Source organism: Trachemys scripta, chromosome 4, assembly GCF_013100865.1.
Source record: "Trachemys scripta elegans isolate TJP31775 chromosome 4, CAS_Tse_1.0, whole genome shotgun sequence".
Lineage (NCBI taxonomy): Eukaryota > Metazoa > Chordata > Testudines > Emydidae > Trachemys > Trachemys scripta.
This window is the reverse complement of record NC_048301.1, coordinates 123835703-123854881: the sequence shown is the minus strand read 5'-3', so window position 1 is coordinate 123854881 and position 19179 is coordinate 123835703. Positions and strand designations below refer to the sequence as shown.

The following is a 19179-nucleotide window of genomic DNA, read 5'->3' as shown; positions in this document are numbered from 1 at the left end:
ACTGTGGGTCTGGACCCCAAAGTCTGTCACAACCCCATTTTAATGGGGTCCCCAGGGCTGGCTTAGAATTGTTGGGACCCAGGGCCGAAGCCCAAGCCCCACCACCCAAGGCCAAAGCCTGAGTGTTTCAGGCCTGCATGCTGGGACTCAGGTCACAGACCCTCCTCTTGAGCTTTGTCCCACTCCCCCCGTCCCCCCAGTCAGTGGGGCTTGGGTGGGCTCAGGCTTCGGTCCCCCATCCTGGGATTGGGTAGCAATTTTTATTCTCAAAAGGGGGTTGTGGTGCAATGAAGTTTGAGAACCCCTCGTAAAAGTAACTGCCCTACAATTACCTGCTTAAAAAAAAGTTTGTTCTGACAGACCGCTTGCAGCACAAGATTGGTACAGAAGAGATGTTGTTTGCATCCTGCATTCTATTCTGCCCTAAAATTACCTTTGCTTCCATTCTGTCACTTGTGGTGTGCGTTGTGATACAAGACAACCTAGAAGCAGGAAGCGTAATAGCTGCCTGGTATCTGTGGTTAAAACCTCTGCCACAATAATAAGTCTGAAGAGTACATTTAAGAGAAATGCAGAGCTCGGATATCCAGTTCATCTACACAAAAAGATCAGAGCAAGGGCTATTTATCTTAATTATAGATTCATGTCCAAAAATAAAAAGCCTTCTCAGGACTTCTCTTGCATCAATATCACATTTTACTGTAGGAATGTTGTATAATTGCTGCTCATAGACAAACAAGGAGAACAAGCCAGGGTACGTTCCAAAATGCAATTCTTTAGGGAAAATAGGGTGCCATATTTATGGATAACAAGTGATGATTAATTGCCTGATTTGTAGTTTGACAGTTAAGATTACATCCAGCACAACCTAAATTAACTTTGTTTTTCCAATAGTTCACAGAAGCAGACCATAAATCACACCTACATCTTATCCGGTAAGCTCTTATAAGCCTAGTAGCAATAGCCTGTCAGTACCCGATTGGTAAACATCAAAAGGAAGAGACAAAATGCTGCAGAAACGATGCCATCTATTTTGTCACGAACACCCGGTCGATAATGAACCAGTACCCTATGCCAAGTGGTTGCTTTGCAGCTAGACAGAGCACTGTGGACTTAACTTGTAGGTCCTGACCACTGGAAAACTACAGAACCCACTTTTTGCAAGAGAAGGGAGCATTGCCCAGGTATCCTGGTCCAACTCTAGCTTGAGTAGTTTGCTCACCTAATATTTCCCTTTGAGTTTCCATTGGATATGGATTTCTTCTACTTCCTGCCCTAAGTTACTATAGAGTGGTAGTGTTTAAACAGCTGTTGTATCCAAAGGTCTGCACTTCAGTGGCAGGTCAAGTGATTCCTGTAGGTATCACTTACAAAAGTTATGCAGCATTAAGGACAATAGGTAACAGGTGTATTGATAAGGCTCAGGGATTGGGTTTAGTTTCAGAGACACTTCTCACAAGACTCAATGTGTTTCATAACATTTTCCCCTACAAGAGATTAAGTACACTTGCATGTATGTGCCAGTAAGCACACTCCAATATTTTGAGAGCATTGAGAAATGATGTGGTGCTAATGTTCAAGAGTTTTTATTGTTCATCCTTCAATTGACAATCAGATCAGCAACACCAGAGGACTTCAGCAATGCAAGACCACCATGAATACCACATGTCAATACATGAGCAGCAAGTTCCAGCGGACATATGAAGTAAGACTAGTTAAAAAGAGTTGGCTTTGAACACATTAAAAGTTTTGATAAGGTGACCTAAGGAAGTTTTTCATACATCAAATTGAATCAGACATGAGTATAATAGTCTTAGGCCTTGTCTACGCTACCAGGGTAAGTCGACCTAAATTATGCTACTCCAGCTACGTGAATAAAGTAGCTGGGGTTGACACAGCTTAGATTGACTTACTGCGTTGTCTACACCACGCCGTGTCAACAGGAGAAACTCTCCTGTAGACTTCAGTACGCCACCGGAACAAAAGGAGTAAGGTTTCAGAGTAGCAGCCGTCTTAGTCTGTATCCGCAAAAAGAACAGGAGTACTCGTGGCACCTTAGAGACTAACAAATTACAGCTTATGCTCTAATAAATTTGTTATTCTCTAAGGTGCCAAAAGGAGTAAGGTGAGTCAACATGACTGCAGAGCGCTCCATATTTAGGGAGTCTTCACTAGAGCGCTTTCTATATACACAGTCTGGATCATCATCGCCCTAGATATATATACAAGATTCCCCTTGACTTCAACAGTACCTACCAACAGTAGCTACACATATGCATTCCAGGGCAAAATTTAGTCCTTTAAGAGTTAAGCAGCTCCAAGACTGCACTACTATTCCTGGACAACAACAATTACAAATACACTTGCCCCCAGTTCCTTTATGCTTGTGTGCATACACAGCATTTAATTCAATCTTTTCCACAGAAAAACTGTGTTATCAACACAGTATAAAAGGTCTTCAGTAGACTCTCTAAAAAGCCACCATAGACCAGATGGCCAGTTAGTAACACAAGTGAGGTGTGTGCTTTTGTAACAGGTTTGCTATGAAGAGAACCTGCTTAAACCTACAGCTATTGTGTTCAGCACCTCAAATCCTGAGGAAACAATGAGTCCTCTGATATTGACAAATATTTCCCAATATTACTAACTTAAGTCTGTTAACATTTAACAAAGAGGGCTATTATTTTAGCCTACATTACAATACCTTTCCATTAATCTAATTTACTCAACATCATTCAGATTAGGGGCAGCACAATTTGTTAATTAGGTATTAAGTGTCTAAGCAAAACAAAGATGTCAGGTTTACCTGTCCATAATTCAGATTATTAAGTGTACAATAGCAATGTTCAAGAAGTCTTACTTTTAAGAAGAAAAACACAAAAACAAAAAACAAAACCCACACCTTTCCACCATAAAAGTGAGGCTCACAATATGGACACCCCCCGCCCCCCCAAAATCTACAACACTTCCCCGACTCTCCCAAAGATTTGACCCTGAAAATGGAAGAATGCTCAAAACTCCATGAACTCCATTAGGGACTTAGCTATTGGTACTGATTCTACACAGATGGCCCTCAATGATGGGTAGCGGTATAAAACCCTCAGATAGAAAAAATGAATCAGTTCTCAATATTGAAAAACTTGAAGCTGTATCTTGAATACCAAAAAAAGGCTAATTGTGTGTTTTACGTCGTTCCAGAATTCACACCCACGACAGACTAGCTTCAGCACTAACTGCATTGAAAATTTCAGCCAACTCTGGTTAGCAGCTTGCAAGACATTGGGTCTGAAAGTTCTGAGACAAAGCAAGAAGTGAATCATGTCTTAGAATAGTTACAGACCTACTGCACCTTAGATTGGAATGCATCCTTGTTCTACCAAGGCCTAGCATAAACATGTCAAACTCAAACACTGCATACAAAGGCACCACTGCAGCTGCAACACTCTATACAGCAGGACCTTGTGAAGACATGTTCAAACAAACAGTTTGTAAGGATTCTTCCAGACTTTCTTTGACTAGTGCAGAAAGCTATCACAAGTATATGTATGCGCTTGCACACTCACCCCTCCACACCAAGACATCAATAAGGTTACAATACAGCAGCCTAACGAAGATGAGTTACCGAGTGGATCAGAACATTTCCAGTTCTACAAGCTTATATATTCTCATCCTTCTTCCTGCCCATAACATCCATCAGTGACCAGCATCCATTCAACAAGTTAATTTGTTACAGTCAGTGTAAGTGATAGAGCCAGTGAATTAAGTCAACTACTATACAGTGTCAACTCTTGACTAGAGTATGCATGCTCAGTGCAAACTTGGAACCTACACCATAAACAAAAGACATCCATAGCACCAGTCTACCACCAGGGGCTTAATTAGGAGGGTGCTTTCTGTGCTGTGTCTACACTGGACTGAGATGGCAAAACTCAATTCGAACAAGCCTCTAAACAGTAAACTCACTAAGGACAGTCCTTCTATAAATATAAATAGGCTTGGAAAGATTAGATTTTTATCAGTAATTGTTAGTAAATGTTGATTTCACCATACACACAAAAATATTTTTATCAATAACTGAAATCTACGAACAGGCAAAGTAAAAAAAATCCTGCTTGAGAACTTAAAAGTTAAGCAAATTTACTTTATATAATTTTGACATGTGACGCTGACTTTTCAAATCTCAATGTCTACATTGTTGTCACACACACACAATTTCCCACAAATGTGAAAATTTACATCAATAAAAACAGGGGGGGAAAAAAACCACACACACAAAAGTATGGGTTTTAAACAACTGAACATTTAAATTCATAAAAATAAAAATGCTTAAAAATCATCAATAGGATCAGTCAAAATTATAAAAAAAAATTGCGTTCTACCAAGCTGAAATATAAACTGCACTAGACAGTACTAGAGACTGTGTTCCCTATACTGCCAGTTTTAGTTTTGTAAATCAAGCAATACAGAATTTTTTAAAAGCATCTTTTCTATATTCTAGGCACCCAAGACAGAGGTTAAAAGTATAAGGGAAGTCATGAAGAAAGTATCAGTTCCGCAGCAAACCATATGAGGTCAAAACACCTCAGCAGTAATGGTAAAAACAGCGCCTACTGACTAGCTATTCTTTAGATTTCAGTATCAGTCTGGTGGCCCACAGCTTGGAAAAATTCAAACACTTGAAGCTACGATCCTTAGACGTACTTTGGGATGCTTCAGGAACATTAAGGTACCCACCTCCAGCATCAGAGAAACTGGCTGAAGAAGAAATCATTAAGATTTAAGTGAACAAGGTCCACAAAAAGAGACTTCACTTTCTCCACCAACAGAATCTCTCCTACTGCTCCAGAATCCAAGGAAAAGAGATCCTGGGTCTGTAAGTACCATTGCAACTGAGAGATTCTCACTCATGGGCCACCTAAGCATATGGTGCCATGAGAGCCTTTGAATCTGCAAATCTAGAGTAAAATTAGACAACAAGATTTACTGGGGAAAGGATATTCCTTATGGTCAGTATTGCTCATTTGCCATGCCCAAAACAGCAGTTGTGCCCCATTTAAAACTATTTTACTGCTACTAAGTTTACAGCAGCACTCAGAAACCCCGACCAAAGCCAGTGGCTCATTTGCTAGGAAGAGGAAGGGATGATCCCGGTCCTGAAAGATTCACAATCTATTAACCAAAGAACTGGCTGCACAGCAAAGAATGAAATCTAAGGTCACTTATAAATTTGGTTTGGGGGCACTGGAGCGGAAAGCACTGCAGTCAGTTACCCAAGTTACATTTTAATGGAGGCAGTAAGCTATGGGAAACAGATAACTACACTACTGACCTTGAAAGAGTTATAGAAGCTAGAGTTACAGTGTGTATGGGTGTAAGTTTCCTCCGATCAGAAGTGGTGGGTCACCAGTGCCCAAACCATGCCCCCCCCCCCCCCCCCCCCTCTTCCCCCCCCCTCCATCTATCATTCACCCTTACGGCCGGTAAAAGTGGTGGGGCCACGGTCCCCTGACCCCCCCTGTTCTGGTGCCTCTGTCTCCTATGCTATACAAAGAGTAGCACATTTTGAACACACCAGCACTATGGAGTTGAAGAGTTCCAGCAAGGGGCATTTCTGCCCTGTATGGAGCAAGTGCACCCCTTTGATCGATTACATAATTTATAATACAACTACATAGATTGAAAACATCTGTGAAGTGCCCTGACTTCTGCAAAATCATTTTGCAGACATCTTAAAAAAAAAAAAAGGACCCAGCAACATATACATACACACACGTATTTTGCTAATCAACATGCCAAAGCAGACTCTTATAAGAGCAGCCATGACTATACTGATAACGTGGCCACTGTATTCATGGTATGTGGAGTTGGGTTCTGTCTACACCTTATCTTGAACCATGGTAGCCACAACAGCATTTCTCTCATCTATTTGAACAGGGTCTGTCAAAGCAGCATTGAGCCAGAATAGTGCCAAGTACTACCCAGCAGGTAGTCCAACAGTCCTTTAAAACTAGTCTCGGTGTTAGGGAACTTGTTTTCATATCTTTGCCATCTCTTACCACAATGGGGTCCTCAATCCTTTGGGGATTGCTGCAATACACATAAAGTAAGTGGCTATTTTAAGCACGATGTGTAACCTTGTTAGATGAACAAGAAGCAAAAACATTTAATAAAAAAAGCCATATGGCAAGCATTCTGTGGTAGCCGTTTAAGAACTCTTTCAAAAGAGTAACTTCAATAGTTGTATATACAGCATTGTACAAAGTCAACAGAACATCAACTGTAGCAGTTTTACACTTGTCAGTCCTGAAGCACTGATACAGCAAATCTCCGGATTCATCTAGATGCCGATATACAAAAAAAAAGGGAAAATAGCTGAACTTCACAAGAGGATCCAAAGTAAGACAGAAAACCATTAAGGAAGCCGGGTGAACGGTTTTAGGTTTCAGAATGATAGACCTTTAAAATAAACTGCTGGCAGAGATTGAAGAGAACAAAACTGTTCATTGGACAACCAGATGTAAAAGAACAGGACAGTGAGCTAATCACCTAAGAATAGGAACATTGGGCAGCATGGCAGTTTCAAAGTCTGTTCTCCAGAACAGTGTCCTAGGATTTCCCTTTCTTTCCACACCAGTCCTATCTCAAACTTTTCCCCAGCTCTCATAGTATGGTAAGGTCTTCTTTCAGAAGAATTCATAAGGATGCTAGGTCTAGAATAAGGGAAACAGTTCCTCAAACAGTAAAAGGGGTTTTTAGTGCCTATTTACAAGTGCATCCCTGGTTACTTTACCCTTTCCTCTTCACGATACATCTCTCCATATGTCTCCCCCACTTTATTTAATTAAGCGAAGTATGCAGCCAAGTACCTCGCCCATGAACACATCTTTTTGCAAGGTATGCTGTTTTCTTCGCTGTTTATTTTGTTCAGTTACCGCTCAGATTCAAAATAAAATCAGGGTAACTATTGCTGCTATCCTACCACATATGCCAACCATGCTATGTTCAAGAGCACAGCATTCCTTATTTAAAAGCCGCATATGCTCACTTCCGTTTACTCACCTTGACAGCAACAGCCATTCAGATTAGTCCTCCATCCCACAATTCAATTAGATCACATTCCATTCCATGCAGCAACTGCAGGTTTCGCCTTTTCAGATACTGTAAGCCAGGGGTCGGCAAACTTTCAGAAGTGGTGTGCCGAGTCTTCATTTATTCACTCTGATTTAAGGTTTCATGTTGCAGTAATACATTTTACGTTTTTAGAAGGTCTCCTTCTATAAGTCTATAACACATAACTAAACTATTGTTGTACGTAAAGTAAATAAGGTTTTTAAAATGTTTAAGAAGCTTCATTTAAAATTAAATTAAAGTGCAGAGGCCCCCGGACCGTGGCCAGGACCCGGGCAGTGCGAATGCCATTGAAAATCAGCTCGTGTGCCGCCTTTGGCACGCGTGCCATAGGTTGCCTACCCCTGCTCTAAGCACTACTAGTGCCATAGCACTCAAGTCCTGATTACTGCAGGGTTTCACTTCGGTACCAATTTTTAACACAGAGTTACGCAAGCCACCTTCTCTTCTTTTTAGTTTCCATGTGTATTTTGCAATTTGTTAATCATTGTTCAGTGCAGTAGACACAGGGTTCCGTTTCATAAGGTGCACGTTACATAGGAGATATCTTAATTGATCTCTTTTTATCAGATGGAGCAAACAGCTTGCCCCATCACCACTGCCAAAAGGGGACCAGTTTTCAATTCGAGTTTTGGCAACCCTAAACAACCCTTACTCGGTTGTCTAGGGGGGTTTATTTTGCCAGTTCTTTACATACAAGAGTAAAACCTGGTAGCATCTATAAACCCCTGATCAGAACCCCTGGGAAGATTCCATTATGTAAAGACTCTATATGAAAACATGACGGCTAGTGAAGTCAGAAAGAGGAACAGCCAGAGTTTCGTACAAGCAGCATCTTTAACATTGAAGAAGACTAATGAGAAGCCTCTCTTTAGAAAGATTTTTTCCTTGTCATAAAACCACAGTAGAAATATCTTGATACACGTATATCTGTGACAATGTTTTGTTATTAAACCCAAGACACACAAACAGTGATGCTACAAACAAAGGTGTTCTCCTTTTAACAGTAATTAACATAATCCAAGCTTCCATCCTCAAGTTAATTTTGCTTGTATTGCTAGCAAAGAAATTAGTGGTCTTAGTGCTTGATGTACATTGGGTAGAGGAGACATCCTTTCAATCTGTGATCAATCATTTGTCCATTACCAACAGCTTTAAGTGGTCACCCTCCTAATCGCCAGAAGTTTTAAGGTTTGTTTTAGAAGTCTTTCAAATACACCTCTACCTTGATATAACGCTGTCCTCGGGACCCAAAAAAAAAAAAAATCTTACCGCGTTATAGGTGAAACTGTGTTCTATCGAACTTGCTTTGATCCACCGGAGTGCACAGCCCCACCCCCCGGAGCACTGCTTTACTGCGTTATATCCGAATTCGTGTTATATCGGGTCACATTATATCAGGGTAGAGGTGTACAACATGAAAGACAGGGCTCAGGTCCTACAACCAGCCAACCATTATTTTAACCTCCCTTTCCAATAAAACCAGAAGGGCTGCAATTCAGCTTAACAGATACATTTGATATTGTTACAGAACAAGGTGAAGGCAACCTAACTTTTAGATAGCTTGCTTCCCAGTGGCTTATTTGGAGCCAGGTATTTCTATAAAGTTATTTTATAACATTGGCTGCCATGATTGTGTTCTTGAAAACAAGCTAGGGATAGGTTTGTTTGTTTTTTATTATTTTAAAGACCTCTTTGGATATTATGACCTTATAAACTTAGAAAGTAAATTAGAAGTGTAGCATTTCAGGAAGTCTCTCTCAACCCTGGACAATAAAGACACTAGTACGGTTTACTTCCTGATTCCCATGCACTCTACAGAATGCTACAGCATTTAACTCTGCAAGGCAAATGCTTTCTTGAAAAATCAATAGGAGCTGTGCTCCTTGATTCCTAAGGCACTCAAAGTCTCTCCCCTCGGTTACAATTTGGTTCTACAAAACATGAGTTTGGGCACTAAAATAATTTTTTTTTTTTTAAATATTTTAACCAGAAGAAAGCAGCCCCAAAATTTCAAATCTCACACAGATATCAGCTTTAGACACCTATGCTGGAAATACTTAAGCACACGAAATAACATTATGCAAGCCAGTAGTTCCATTCAACGAAGTTGATTACTCACATGCTAAGGTAACATGCAGGACCATGACCTTAGCATGCATGCAACAGATGCTCATGTCTTGTCATAACTTAAGACATTCTTACATCTACATCTGCAGGATGCTACACAGCCACTGAACAAACTGCAGTTCTGGACCAGTCATTTATGCTAGATACATGGCCACAGTAACCGCCCAGTGACTGCTTAACAGTCTGCTCAGGCATTCTTTGCAGCCTTGATATCTAAAGGACAAGTGAACTGACATTCAAAACTAGGTAGTCATGCAAGGGCTCAAGTTGGAATAATACTGGTGATTTGAAATTTTACATTGTTTTTCAAGCAATTTAAAGGGGTGAAGTCCTAAAGTTTATGCCCGAAACTGAGAGGTTTTTAAGCAAGTTTAACATCCAAAAGGAAAAAGTTTACATTACACAAGTCAAAAATACCACTGAATACAATTTTATTTGTATCTAAACATTTCTCCCGGAATGCTTGCAAACCAATGCTTTCAGTATTGTGACACTGCACAAATCACATCAAAGTTGGCTAAAACCAGAAGTGAAACTGATTGGTTTGTTTCCTATTGCCTGGGAAACTAAAAACAAAAACCACAAAAAACAGAATGTAAACAAAACCCATCAGTGGTAAGAATTAGGTTACATTTTCAGAGTAGCCCTTTCAGTCTCAAGTATTCTATATAAAACACATTTTATTTTGAGTGTGACCGATTTTAAGTCTAACAATAATGATTTTTAAATCAGGATGTTTAATATTTGGTGCACAAGGCCTATTGAGCAAAAAAATCTAAGAAAAACTTCATGTACACTTCAGGAATGACTTCTGCGTGCATGGAAAGGTTTATAAAGCGGTTAATTGCAGTAGGTCCTTCTCAAAGATATTCCCTGGAAACTGAACTTCTACACATCATAAAGATGTTTGTACCATGGCTGTTCACAATTGCTCATAGGTAAAACAAAACAAAAGAAACATGGTTACTTCTGAGAGCTCTTACTGACACAAACGGCGTTGCACATAACCCATTCAATTTTACAGTAATTGCAAAACTGCCACCAATCAGCAGCCCTACTCACCTAGCAAGAACCTCACCTCCCTTTAAATCTGCCAGCACATCTCACCTTTTGTATCGATGCCCCCTTGTAACACAGTTTCCCTCTCCTCCCCAGTTCTCCACTGGACCTCAGCATGCTCAACCCTTTCCTCTTCACTATACATCTCTCCATAGGTCTCCCCCACCCACAGCCACACTTTCTACCCCATTTTTGTTGCTCCAGCAGCACTTACACCAACCCCATAAACCACTGACCCTGCCCAGAGATCAGCCCTATGCTACCCCAGAATACACTGCCCCCCCCGACCCTGCCCCCCCAATCCACTGCCCCCACCCCGCCCACAGTCACACACTCTGCCCCACAAATCCCCCACTGCTCCCTCCCTACAGCCCACCCCTAAACCCAGCTGTGCTCTACACAGACCCCAAGCTCCCCACGGAGGCTCCACCCCCACCCCTTGAGCTGCCCCTCCCCCGCCTCTGACCCCCACCCCATAGGTGCCCCCCTCTCCCCGCTTACCGGGCTGCAACAAGCTGCCGCTGGGGGCGCTGTCCCTAGAGCCGGGCGTGGGGAGGACAGCCGGCGGCGGCTCCCCGGGCCCGGGGGCGGCGACCACGATGGGGAAGGGCTGCCCCTGGGAGTACTTAATGTCGCGGAAGAACTTCTTGGTCTCCCGCAGGTTGTGCTGCAGCCGCGCCAGGTGCCGGTTGTAGTGGCCGAAGCCGCGGCACAGCTCGCGGATCACTCCGCCCCCGCTGCCGTGGCCCCTAGTCGAGGGGGCTCCTCCGCCGTCCATGTCCTCCAGGTCCGTTCCGCTATCCCAGCCCCACCCCGGCGGAGACTCCGCCGCTGCCAGGCTGCAGCCTCGGCCTCCTTCTCCGCGAGGGAACAGCGCCCCGCGGCCGGGCCCCACCGCCTTCTTCACTGGCAGCGCCGCGCCGAGCCGCACTGCGCACGGAGCGGAACCTTTATCCGGGCGCCGCGGAGGGAAGGGGGAGGTGGCGGGGGGGAGGACCCCCGAGCCGCAGTGCACCATGGGGATGGTAGTCCTCTGCCTAGGGTGTCTGCGCCTCGACGCAGGGCACTGTGGGAATTGTAGTCCTCTAGTGGGGACGCGTTTGCTGTGGCTATTGTCCAAGGTGCACCATGGGATGTGTAGTCCTTTGCAATAGGATTCCTGACCAGCTCCGGTTAAAGCGCTGCATAGCCGTCGCCACGCCCCTTTGGAAAGGGGGTTCCTCCTAGTTAGGGTGACCAGACAGCAAGTGTGAAAAATTAGGATGGGGGTTGGGGGGTAATAGGAGCCCATACAAGAAAAAGACCCAAAAATCAGGACAGTCCCTATAAAATTGGGACATCTGGTCACCCTCCTCCTAGTGCAGGGCCAGCCTCTTCGTGTGGGGGAGAGACCCCTGGGGGAGGGGGGTACATCATCCCCTTTCTAAGGGGAGAGAGGGCAGATCCCATTGCTGTGGCGAGAGACCCCTATGGGGGGGCACATCCCTTTTCTATGGGGAGAGAGGGCAAATTCCCTTTCTGTGGGGACCTTTATAACCTCTAGTTATTGGGACAGGGGGGTAGAAGGACACTTTCCCTACAGGCACGTTACTAAATATTTTCAGTACCAATAAACTTTTTTCAGCACTAGTTTTGGACCAGTGATAAAGAAATATTAATTGGGTCTCATGTAATGATGATAAAACTCACTCATTTTTGTTTTTAATTCTCACTCACTTAGATTGCCTAAGTTTGACAATCTTACAGTTCATCTCAGAGTTGATATTAGCACAGATCTGAAAGGGGAAGGTTTCACAGTAGTTTCTATCGTTCTGCCTGGCTTCTAGCCAGATCTGTCAGTCATTTACTCATTTTCAAGGCACCTTCACCCAGAATTGAAAGATAAAAATAATTAAAAAAGAATGACATCAAGAATGACAAAGATGGTCTAAGGGTGATGACCACCCTTTTAAAAAATATTTTTTTAAATTAAAGTTATTATTTATTGCCAAACCCATCTACAGTTATTTATGTCAGAGACCTGGACAGGTGTAAAGCAATTTCCACAGGTTCCCTACCTTGTAAAGAACAATTTGTTTCTTTTACAGTATTCCATTGCTGTCTTGACATATTGGTAATACCATGTAATTCATTTTCCATTTATTCTTTCTGCTTTAGCATTTAGCATTCTGCTTTTTAATATTTCTCCCACTCCCTGTCAACATTATAGTTCAAGAATCTGATCCTACATTCCTTGTAAACCCAGCTCCATGGGGCACCTGCTCTCTTTGCTCCTTCTTCTGCCATGTGGTTAGAGCCATCTTAGTAACTTGTCAGTATATTAATGAACAAACTGGTTTTACTCTTATATTTGTGGATTCATAAGTATTCGGCCTAATGAAAATGTTTGCAAATTCCAGAAGTTTCACAGATGTTAGCACACATGACTACTGGTAAGTGTATTCATTTTTCATCATTCTCCAGTTTAAAAAGTTAATTAAATCAAACAGGAGAACAGTACCATGTGACTTAGACAATCAATTACACATATAACCAAGAATGAATAGCTGCAGTGAATCATTGCCAGACAATTCAAAGGCTAAAAATTGTCCATCCAAACTCTTCAGTGCTTACTTACCATTAACTAACTTGTTCACTGTAGCGGAGATCAGTTCATGAATGGTTCACAAGCAAAACAAAGAGCTAGATTTGCAGCTAATATTAATGGCAATGAAGAATTCAAATCGCTGTATTGATGATGCTGAGTTTGGAAAGAGGTGGCTCAAAACCCATTTGGAGTGTGATGCACTGTTGCAAACTCCAAATGCTCAAAAATCATTACTCAGGCTCCCCAGATTAATTAGATTGTCTTAGAAATCATGAGACATACAAAAAAAATAATTGTGAGGTTCTTTTTGTCTTCTTGTTTCGCAACCTTTAGGGTGCACGTGGGTCCCCCTCTCAAGCTTTTCTCTGCAACCCAAGGGCCAGAAATGTACTTTTTAAACGAAAGTTGAGATTCTCACATAATTGTGTGTGTTCAGCTCAAACAACATCCTGCGAGACTCACAATAAAATCGTGAGTGTTGGCAGCACTGATGATAGCGGTTACTGAGGGGAGTCGCTGATAAGAGTTGGCAGCACTTCGAGTTTTCTCCTTCTCATTTCCAAATGATAGGCCTTGCAAGGGATGGGGAATAGGGTCTGAAGTGGAAATTAATTCTACTTCCTCCAAAACAAAAAGCAAAACAAAACAAAAACCCCTTTCTGACCTCCCTTGTTTTCAGTGACATGCAAAAAACAAACTGCATGCTACTTTTGGGACCAGAATTCTGTTTTCAGCGGATTCCTTAAAGTATCTTTTCCCATAATAAAAACAAAATGTAGTAGGGCTATTCCATGCACCCAGGCACGTGTCCTGTGAAAAAGTACATCATTGTCCTAAGGACACTGTATAACAGCATCTTCAAAAGACACCACTGTATTTGATATGGTATCGTTGTCCACCAAGGCTGTTCTCAGTATTTAGGGCCAGATTCTGATCTCAGTTACCTGGTGTATATCCAGAATAACTCCATAGATTTCAAAGATGTTACCCCAGATTTACACTTATGTAACAGAGCAGGATGGCCCATTTCCCATCTGAAAAAAAGAAAACAAAAGCCCTTTATGCCTTCTCCACATTTTCTTGATCTCCTTCCATGCCCTTCGGCCCTTATGGTCTCTGTTGAGCTGAAATAAGTGATTTGTGAACAAATTATCCATAGCATTACATTCGATTTTTATGTGCAAGAATGTGGTTCCCTTTTGATATATCATTTCCTGCTGATAAAATGCTATTTAAACGTGCCCTCCTCCCTACTCTTAACCTTTCAGTCATAAGATCAGCTTAAGCTGTACTTTTCAACTGCCACGGTCACTTTCCTCTCCCCAATTCCTTTTCTTTCCCACGATATTGAGCCAAATAGTTGGCACTGTCCATGAGCAGAATTTTGGAAGGCTGAATCCCAGAAAGGGGCATGGCCCTCTTTGCTGTGCATGCTAAAAGGGCTTATGGTTGAAGGGGCAGATGAATTTGATGCTGCTATAGTATGGTCATACTTCATAGAGAGAGAGAGAGAGAGAGACTGACTGAATAAACTAACTTGCAGTTTTTTTCCTGAGAAAAGAATGGTGGAAAATATCTTCAATGTAATTATTGACTGTTCTTTTAAAATCAAATACATTTTGTTGCCTTGTGGTTGATAAAAATAAAAGCAGCAGATTGTATCTGCACATCACCATAATATATAGATGCTAGCATTTCAATCACATCTATATATTCCATGCTCTTTCCTGGCATCTGAGCTGCTGAGGCCACAATACCCCTCAGAAAACTCCTAGCCGTTGTTTGAGTGTGGTGATCCTTTTCCAAGACTGCAGAAACTGACCATAGCTCCACAAAGCAAGAATCCCACTACAGCTCCACAAACCAATGAGATGTACTATACATCAGGCTCTTTAGGATCAGATACAAGTCAGTCTACGTTTGACTTGATCTGTGGTATCTCACACAACAAAGGGCGCTTGGCATCTTTCAGCGGATGAGAGTAGAGAAGAAATATTGAGCCCCCATTGCAAATGGATGTCCTGATCCCGCTTGATCTCTGGAGTGCCAGACAGAGCTAATTGGCACAGATCCCACAGACGCTGTTTCCAGTCAAATGGAAAATGTGTCTAATAAATAGCAACTTCTCCTTCGCACAAACAATCCTTTATTTTCCCATGTGTTTATTTTAAAAAGATATGCCCAGTTGCTAGGATTTTTATGAAAACAGTACAACGTTCTTTGGAGACGTAAATTGTTTATGGAGGCTGGAATAGTTCACAAAGGGTGAAATTCTCCCTGGTGCAGAGAGATGGCATGAGGCCTGTCCACCACTGAATCCCATTTAAGTCATATTTTGAGGGTTCGGGTGTCACGTAAGTGGTACGTATGCTTTTTGCTGGCCTTCTGCACAGGGAACTTCACCAATATACTGTATCTTCAGTGTTTAGTCCAGATCATGCAGCCATTGGGCCTGATGGTTAGAGGTGGAATGATGGACAATTGAGGCAGCAGGTGCGCAGTACTTCTCAGGATCGGGGCTATAGTGTGATACTGCTGTGCTGTTGAGTGGTTAGAGCAGGTGCCAGGGAATAAAGGTTTGTGGGTTCTGGTCCTGGTGGTCCCATGGCATCACTGAGTGACTGTACACAAAATTACTTCCCCATCCTGTGCCTTAGTTAAGTTGCCTGTAAAATGAATATAACAATATGTAGCCCACAGGTGTTGGGAAGCACATCTGGTTAATGTTTGTAGACTCCTTTCAGATCTTCAAAATGAAGAGGCTGTAGGAGAACAATGTATTATAGTTTGCTTAAGGTTTATACCTTAAAATGAAAGAAAACTCCCGTGTTTGTGAATTTATCAGTCAAAGCTTAATCCCACTCACGAGAGATTAGCCTCGACACCCAAAAAAACCTATTCCGTACCCACGTCAATAAAAGGGCACCTCTGTTCGTTAAGGTTTTGTGTTTGACAAAGAATAACGCAGGCATGCTAAACCTCAGGCAGATGAACTAATGTGCTTATGAAGCTATATCAGGACAGAGTAAAAATAACTCTTTGCAGAAATAGTCCAAGCAATAAGACCACCTACTGGATCACATCTGCTCTGTGCTGAAACAACAGGCATCAGTCAGAAACAGAAGATAAGAAAAATGCTGCAGACAAGATGAGAAGCTTTCATACCTGTCACGATCCATTTTCATCTGAGCTTTTCCTTCTTGATAAAACAGGACATCTGTGAGCTACCCAAACCATTTTGTTTCATTAGGGTACATCAAATTACCTGTAGCATTCAAATAAGATATCATTAGAAGGCCATGTTCTGAGGCTCTTAATTATTTTTTAGCTATTGAAGTCATTTTTAGCCATTGTACAGGAATAAAGGCTGAGCTAAATATGGCTAAGAACTTCAGGGTTTGGTTATAACATCTTCATTTATCCACTGATACATAGAATCAGTACTACTACTGAATGTTACCATTACTAACACTGAATAGCTTCTTTCATCCAAAGATCTCCAAGTGTTTCAAACGCTAGGCCTCCTCCCTTATTATGCAAAACACCCAGCACTCACTCCTTACCCAAGGAGGCAAACCTGCCCCAACCACAAGGCAATTCTATAACTCCCTGTCCCCTTCAATAGCCACTTAAAGTATCTAGAGAAATAACACAGATAAGATTGAACAACATAATTTTCTTATTCAAACTGCAGAAATAGGAACACTGCAGCATCTTTAGCTGGACACAGACACTTTTAACATTAGATATCCCAATGTATTTAATGCAAATCTTTAGACCCTTGCAAATTAAATAGTTTTTCTGGCCACTGACAAATCCATAAAAAAACCATCCAGGCTGGTCAAATACCGGCCAGGTGTTCACCTATCCTGCATACTTTGTGCATCCAAACTCCTGTTGACTTCCCCCCAATGAGTGACATCCCCCTTTTACAGAGAGGCTAAGTGACTTGTCCAAGGTCACATAGCAAGTCACTGGCAGAGAAAGTACAGCCCTTTTGAATCCACAACCTGGGCTCTAGACCAGGGGTGGGCAAATTTTTTGGCCAGAGGGCCACATCGGGGAATAAAAATTGTATGGTGGGCCATGAATGCTCACAAAATTGGGGTTGGGGTGCGGGGGGGAGGGCTCTGGTTGGGGGTACAGGCTCTGGGGCTGGGGTCAAGGGGTTTGGAGAGCAGGAGGGGGATCAGGGCTAGGGCAGGGACATGGGGAGAGGCTCAGGGGTGCAGGCTCCAAGCAGCGCTTACCTCAAGCGTCTCCCAGAAGCAGCAGCATGTCCCTTCTCCAGCTCCTATGCGGAGGTGCAGCCAGACGGCTGTGCACGCTGCCCCATCTGCAGGCACTGCCCCGCAGCTCCCATTGGAGTGCCCAAGGGGGCCATTGGAGTGCGTAGGAGCCGGAGCATGGCCATGCCATGGCTTCCGGGAGCCCCATAGTGCAGCCCCCAACCCAGCACCCCAGCTAGGGGGGGCCAAGCCGGGTGGTCCAGCCCCCAACGCAGCACCCCGGCCAGAGCGGGGCTGAGCTGTGTGGTCCAGGCCCCGACGCAGCGCCCCGGCCGGAGCACCGGAGCAGGGCAGAGCTGCGTGGTCCAGCCCCTGACCCTGCTCCCCAGAGGGAGCTGCAGGCCAGCTTAAAATGGCTCGCGGGTCATAGTTTGCCCACCCCTGCTCTAGACACTACACCATGCTCCTGAATCATTAGATCCATAAGAGGTTGTCATAGGAACATAGGAATTGTCAGACTGGCTCAGACCGATGATCCATCCAGTACATTACCCGGTCTCTCACAGTGATCACTGCCAGATGTTTCAGAGGAAAATGTAAGAACCCTGCAGTTAGCAGATGTTGGACACACTTTTCTCATATAGGTCTCATGCTGTTCAATAGCTAGAGATTGGCTTAAACCCAGAATAATTTATGATTAAATATGGTTATAGTTACACTAGCTGTTAACTCATCAGAATGTATGTATGTTTGGTGCTACTCTGTCCTCTTCTATCACTCTCCCCTTCTGTTCGCCCCTTCCTCACTCATCCAGCCTGTCTCCCTAGTTCAATGAATTCACCTTCAGACAACTGGTGGTGATAAAATGTAGTTAAACATTTGTAACAAAATACAAAACTGAACAGTTCAAGGGTTCCCCCCCCCCAATTTCCTTCCAAGGGTAAAAATTGGCCCATCTTGGCAAGAAAATTTTGCTTTATTCACAAAGTTTTGTTTTAAAAAAATGGCCTCGTTTTCCACAGAAAATAAGCCAGTCTTTGAAGAAAAGCAAGCCAATCTCTTTGGGGGTGGTGTGTGTGTGTGTGTGTGTGTGTGAAGATGTCTGTCTCATGAAACACAATGTGAAAAAGTGAAACTTTGTGTGGTTTGGGTACAAAAAAAAGGCATTTCATTCAAAGTGAGACTGATGCTCAATTTTGTATTTTTCAGTGTCTATGTGTGTAGTAAGATGGCAGCAAACGGGCACAAGAAATTCCACGCAAAACAAATTAAGAATTTCAGGCATCTCTTGAAAACAACCGTGGTGCCAACTGTCTTCTTGGTTTTTCCTTTGTCGATGCAAGACATGTAGGAGCGTGGCAAGCTCAGACAGTGCAATTGTTAAGTCTCTGTGTGTGCACGCATGCAGGTACATGCATCTTCAAAGGCACCCCCCCCCCCAAAAAATCTCTTAAGGGAAATGAAGTTTACTAAGTTGCAACACTCAGAGGTGAAATAAATAAATAAAAGGGGAAGCTCTGGCCAGCAATCAGAGAATAGCATGCTAGTGGGAGGAGTTTCCATGGCAATGAAGAGGTGACTGTTCCACTGCCGGTGCATCTGTCTAGCATCCACCACCCGCAGAAGTAGGGCGAGGTGGGCTCCTTTCTAGGGTCCACATTCCGGGAGCTTCCACTGGCTTCCCTCCCGCCTCTGCAGCACCCTGCCCGCTGCCGCCTGCACTGCAAAGCCGCAGCCCGGTGCAGCACCATTCCCACTGACAGCTCCTGGGGACGCGGGTGGGGAGAGGGAGAGGTGGAGAGCTGCCGGCCAACCGAGCTTGAAACGGGCTCTGCGATACGCCCCCTCCAGGCGCCCCACTCAATCCGCCAGCTCTGATTGGGCCGAGGCGGCTGTCCGTCAAGCTCTCAAGCCGGCTAGGTGGATGGGGTAGGCTGAGCCTTTTTGCTCCTCCCGAACAGGAGCCGCGGCAGCACCTTTGCGGTGGGAAGCGGCTCCTGGGCAGGGGGAGAGAAGCAGCAGATGTCAAGGCGGGGCGGGGGCGCC

The 19179-nt window shown here is 43.5% G+C and overlaps 1 protein-coding gene across 4 annotated transcripts in view; it reads right to left on the bottom strand.

The window, feature by feature from the left end:
* The window catches only part of DSTYK (dual serine/threonine and tyrosine protein kinase), a 57981-nt gene extending 46711 nt beyond the window's left edge, over positions 1 to 11270 (bottom strand). For 3 of the 4 annotated variants that reach the window (XR_004645357.1, XM_034767185.1, XM_034767186.1), the window contains exon 1: positions 10819 to 11270. Coding sequence is in view for 2 of the 4 variants with exons in the window: in XM_034767185.1 (XP_034623076.1) it covers positions 10819 to 11095 (277 nt within the window). In the remaining 2 variants the exon portion in view is untranslated. Of the gene's footprint in view, positions 1 to 7059; positions 7197 to 10818 lie in introns of those variants that run through there. The other variant, XM_034767187.1, reaches the window with a different exon arrangement.
* Positions 11271 to 19179: the final 7909 nt, after the last annotated feature.